Source organism: Penaeus japonicus, unplaced genomic scaffold (genome assembly GCF_977035675.1).
Source record: "Penaeus japonicus unplaced genomic scaffold, GWHDUDI00000001_assembly GWHDUDI00000037, whole genome shotgun sequence".
Lineage (NCBI taxonomy): Eukaryota > Metazoa > Arthropoda > Malacostraca > Decapoda > Penaeidae > Penaeus > Penaeus japonicus.
In genome coordinates, this window is record NW_028234439.1 from 15,306,096 (window position 1) to 15,311,095 (window position 5,000).

Sequence of the window (5,000 nt, forward strand, 5' to 3'; positions counted from 1 at the left end):
TGTTCTTTCCGGCTGACGTCATACAAAGTCAAGATCTCTCCCACAAAACATACGTCTTACATCATTACATATGCATAGGATTTCCATTTGTATAAAACCATTTTTATTCACTTGTGAAAATAATGTAAACAAATACAAAAATCTCCAATTATCACCCCATATAAGCACAGTGCAGTAGAGATGAGGAGAGATCTAGCGATTAGTCACTGCACGTGCTTGTTATCTAGCCGGTGGGAGTGGCATTAAGGAAATATAAGCCCGAGCGTGAATGGATTAAGGTGTTAACAAATACGTTATGGAGTATTTTTAGTTAATGGTTTACAAAACCAGTTCAGCAAACTAGTTACAAGATATGTTGAGCAGATGAGTGACAGAACATGATTATCAAATGGATTACATAGCATCACAATCAACCAAAGGATTACAGCACAAATTTAGCTAATGGCTTACAAAACTGGTTGATTACACTGACCTGCACATTAATTATCTTGTTTCGTATGAGAGACTGTAAGAAAACGCACACAAGGCGAACCAGTCTGTTCTGCATGTAACGATCCTTTATGGTTTCACAAGTACTGATGCAGTTGCTGATGTATAGATGAACAAATTCTGAGGGAAGTTCGACTGCTGTTGTTAATCTGAAAAGGATGTGTGTCGTTAATTTGCTTTCTTTTTATCAGAAAACTGTTATAATCTAAAAGTCACTTGGATGAGAGGGTTTGCATTAGGTACATTCATAAATATTTACCAAAGATCTGCAAACACTTTATTCTCATTTCAACACTACTCTCCTACCCCAACTCTTCCACCAATTATTTCAACTACACAATTACTAGTTTAAAACTTATCTCACCTATTTACGACTTCCATGGAGTGCAAGGACATTTCCATATTCACAAGAACGCTGAAATATTCTGTTATTTGACTCGACTGCATGAGTTTAAGCAGGACTTCTATGGCAATTAGGGGATTGTGTTCCACCAAGTCTGGTAACTGTGTAAGAGAGAGGAATATACTGAAATTAACTCCTTTTGGGCAGAAAAAAGTAGTTTATCAGATATATACAAAACATCCTTATTTGATAATGCAATTATTCTTCAATACAATTAACCAATTAACGCCGGGTGATGTGATATCATGTCATATTGTGGCAGTATTTACCACTATATGATATCACATCATGGCTTTTTGTATGGCCAGCATGCCAGGTGATCGTGCATGCAATAATTGTTCACGGCCAGAGCAGGTGAATAGCCTAAGGCACAAGGTCCCGTCATTACTGGGTTAAAACTACATTAAATGAATTACAGTTACCTTGGAATACAATATAATACAGAACAGTTTCCTTCAAAAAAACAATATATCTAAATTAAATATCAAATACAATATAGCAGTTCCCTAAAAATCCGGAAAAAAGAAAATCAGCACTTTACCTTTGGCGGTGTGAGACCTGTGTGATAAACCATTTTTGGGTCCTTGTCTAGTTCTGCTAGAAGGTGCTGTTGCTGTGGCAAAGACAGGGTCTCCTTAAATGCTTTGGCCATTAAGCGCTTGGCTTCCACATCACCCCCGCTGAGGACACACATACTCGAGTCATAGGTGATTTTGTGTTCCGCTTTGTCCACTGATGTGATCCAGACAAGCTGTTTGGGGGGATGTTATATATAAGTTGGCTGGCTGTCATCTTATTTGCTTGAACTAAGAGTACCATTAAAAGAAGAAAAAAAAACAAGATGATGATTTGGAAGAAAAAGTCTTTATACTCTGTTATGTTTTATCAAATACTGATATATGGAGCACAACAGATTACCTACAAGAAACTGGCTTAAAAAGTGGATAGTTTATACTTTCTAAAACAAAAGTTTCTCTCTGTGGGAGAGGTCCTCTGACAGAAAATGAGCCATTCTTATCAGTAAGATTCTTGGGGTCTGCTGCAAAGGTTGGGTATGAACAAGAGAAGGGAAGGCATTACAGCAATGAACTATGTAACCTATAATGAATTACAATAAAGCTACACATATATCAAAATATAAGAAAAACAAATACTTGATGATAAAAGATGACAATAAATACATGAGGAAATCAGTGGAACAACCTTATAGGCTACTTTATCCCTACTAAATGCAATTGGCAAAGGCCAATTTTGGTCTATGGCATTTCAAGAGCTAGAATTTATATACCACAAAATGCATATTTTGTTAACATATATCAAATACAGACCTCACAGTATAGCATCAAATTTGAAAAATAAATCACAGTTACTCCTTACACTTAAAAACATTATCACAGTTACCCCTCAAATAAGAAAGAAAATGTAACTGAGCAACCAAACCTGGAAACATACAAATATTGCCCAAATAAAGCAAGAAGATGAACTTGTATCTTCAGAGAAAACAATGATATATTCATGGAAATGTAAGAGAAGCGACAATAATATACCATGAGGCAACATAAGTCTGAGGCTGAGGAAGAGGAGAGCCTAACAGGGGCATGGGATTTGGGGCTGATTTAGTGGGTATGGCTGGAGGAAGTGCAAATAAAACACAGATGGAGCAATTAAGAGCATGGGTTCATAAAAAAACAATGAAATATTCATTTAGATGTATGAACCATAAAAACAAAAACAAATACAACAACTGCATGTACTGTAAGAGTATGGTATAAGGAGATGGTACGGGTGAGATAAAAGCATGGAGGAAAGGTTTGCCTAAATATCGAAATATGCCGTACAGCACCAGAATTATCATTTCACCCTCACTAACTTTTATTCAAAAGAATAAAACACGAACAAAGAGACCGGAAACACAACTGTCTGACTGGCTGAGGAAGAGGAGGGCCTACAAGGGGCATAAAAATATGGGGCTGGAGGAACTTGATAAACAGTCTTAGGAAGAAGAAGAAGAAGAAGAAGAAGAAGAAAGAAAAAAAACAATCCCATGTCGCTATACAGTAACCAATGTTAAAGGTAAGGTGACACAAACACAAAAATATGCACCAACTTAAATGCACCAGCTGTATAAATATGAAGACTGTGAAGGAGGCACAGTTATTGCTACACAGAGGAGAGCTAAAAGGAGCTGAGGGATATCAAGATTTACGAGAGATAAGAGAGAGACGAGAGAGAGATGAGAGGGAGAGACAAAAGCAAGACGAGAGCGAAACAAGAGCGAGACAAGCGAGAGCGAGAAATGAGAGTGAGATAAAAGAGAGAGATGAGAGTGAGACAAGAGTGAGACAAAAGAGAGAGAGACACAAAATTGAGACGAAAGAGAGCTAAACAAAAGCAAGACAAGGAGAGAGACAAATGCAAGACAAAAGTGAGACAAAAGAGCGAAACGAGCGAGATGAGAGAGAGAGAGAGAGAGAGAGAGAGAGAGAGAGAGAGAGAGAGAGAGAGAGAGAGAGAGAGAGAGAGAGAGAGAGAGAGAGAAAGAGAAAGAGAAAGAGAAAGAGAAAGAGAGAAAGAGAAAGAGAAAGAGAAAGAGAGAGAGAGAGAGAGAGAGAGAGAGAGAGAGAGAGAGAGAGAGAGAGAGAGAGAGAGAGAAAGAGAAAGAGAAAGAGAGAGAGAGAGAGAGAGAGAGAGAGAGAGAGAGAGAGAGAGAGAGAGAGAGAAGAGAGAAAGAGAAAGAGAAAGAGAAAGAGAAAGAGAGAGAGAGAGAGAGAGAGAGAGAGAGAGAGAGAGAGAGAGAGAGAGAGAGAGAGAGAGAGAGAGAGAGAGAGAGAGAGAGAGAGAGACGAGAGAGAGAGAGAGACAAGAGAGAGAGAGAGACAAGAGAGAGAGAGAGACAAGAGAGAGACAGAGACAAGAGAGAGAGACGAGAGAGAGAGAGACGAGAGAGAGAGAGACGAGAGAGAGAGAGAGACAAGAGAGAGAGAGAGACAAGAGAGAGAGAGAGACAAGAGAGAGACAGAGACAAGAGAGAGACAGAGACAAGAGAGAGACAGAGTGAGAGACAAGAGTGAGATGAGAGAAAGAGAGACAAGAGAGAGGCAAAAGAGAGACAGACAGACATGTATACCATGCATGAATCCACCTTACCTCATCCTCAGCAACATGAATTGGTGGCGTTAGTCTTATGATTTCCGGGGTAAAATATTGCTGAGCTAACGTAGGTGAAGGTCCACACAGTAACGCTTCACAGGTTCTTTTCACCTGTCCTGCATCACTCAGGTGTCTGCAAAACGACATTTCTCATTAATAGTTGATAGCACTGGGAGGCATGGAATTCAATATATTAACCCATTGCGTACGGGTGTCATGACATACATGACGTAGGAGCTTTGGCCTGACGACGGGCGTCATGACGTACACGACGTTCGGGGATTTTGGATCACTGTGCTATTTTATTGTGCTATGAAAAATGAATGAGTGATGATGGCTACTGCAGTCATAATTACTATAATTACCGTAATATCGTGCAAGCTTAACGTCCAAAACCTAGATGGCACCACTTTTTTCTAGCACCAGCAGGTGAGAGAGCCTTGAATGGCACCCATCCACGGTCTCTAGCATGCACTGTCTCTATAGAGCGATGGCACACACTAAGTTGATGAACCCTTGCTCTAAAGTACCGCCGATGAAGGATGTGCAGGCAGAACGAGAAGAGGAAGGTGACTCAATCCATACCCAGTGTCTAAAATGTGCTCCTGTGCCAATATGGATGTCTTTCACTGTGGCACTCACAGTCACAAGCACAGGTTTCATTCCTCTTCCCTACCTCTTCTTGTTATCTTTATTGTAGGTGGTTATATGTTTCGTATTCGTTCATGACAGCACAAAAATACGAAAAAATAAAGTTGCATTTTGTCCTCCCATAAAACAGCAATACTTCTATCACATTGAGTATAAAGAAAATAATGAGCTAATATAGATAACATACTACAATTTTAGTCAACTGCAGCACTGATAGAGCCTGTCATACGGCACATATAAGTCTCTAAACTCAATAAAACACACAAAAAAATAAAACACAAAAACCGCTCTAGTTTTACAATGAATG

The 5,000-nt window shown here is 39.3% G+C and overlaps 1 protein-coding gene across 1 annotated transcript in view; it reads right to left on the reverse strand.

The window, feature by feature from the left end:
- Positions 1 to 5,000, reverse strand: part of Not11 (CCR4-NOT transcription complex subunit 11) — a 13,297-nt gene that overhangs the window by 2,515 nt on the left and 5,782 nt on the right. Inside the window, exons 6-9 of the mRNA XM_043008854.2 lie at positions 4,040 to 4,175; positions 1,434 to 1,643; positions 854 to 993; positions 473 to 638 (exon numbers count right to left, since the gene is read on the reverse strand). Of these exons, the coding sequence (XP_042864788.1) occupies positions 473 to 638; positions 854 to 993; positions 1,434 to 1,643; positions 4,040 to 4,175 (652 nt within the window). The remainder of the gene's footprint in view (positions 1 to 472; positions 639 to 853; positions 994 to 1,433; positions 1,644 to 4,039; positions 4,176 to 5,000) is intronic.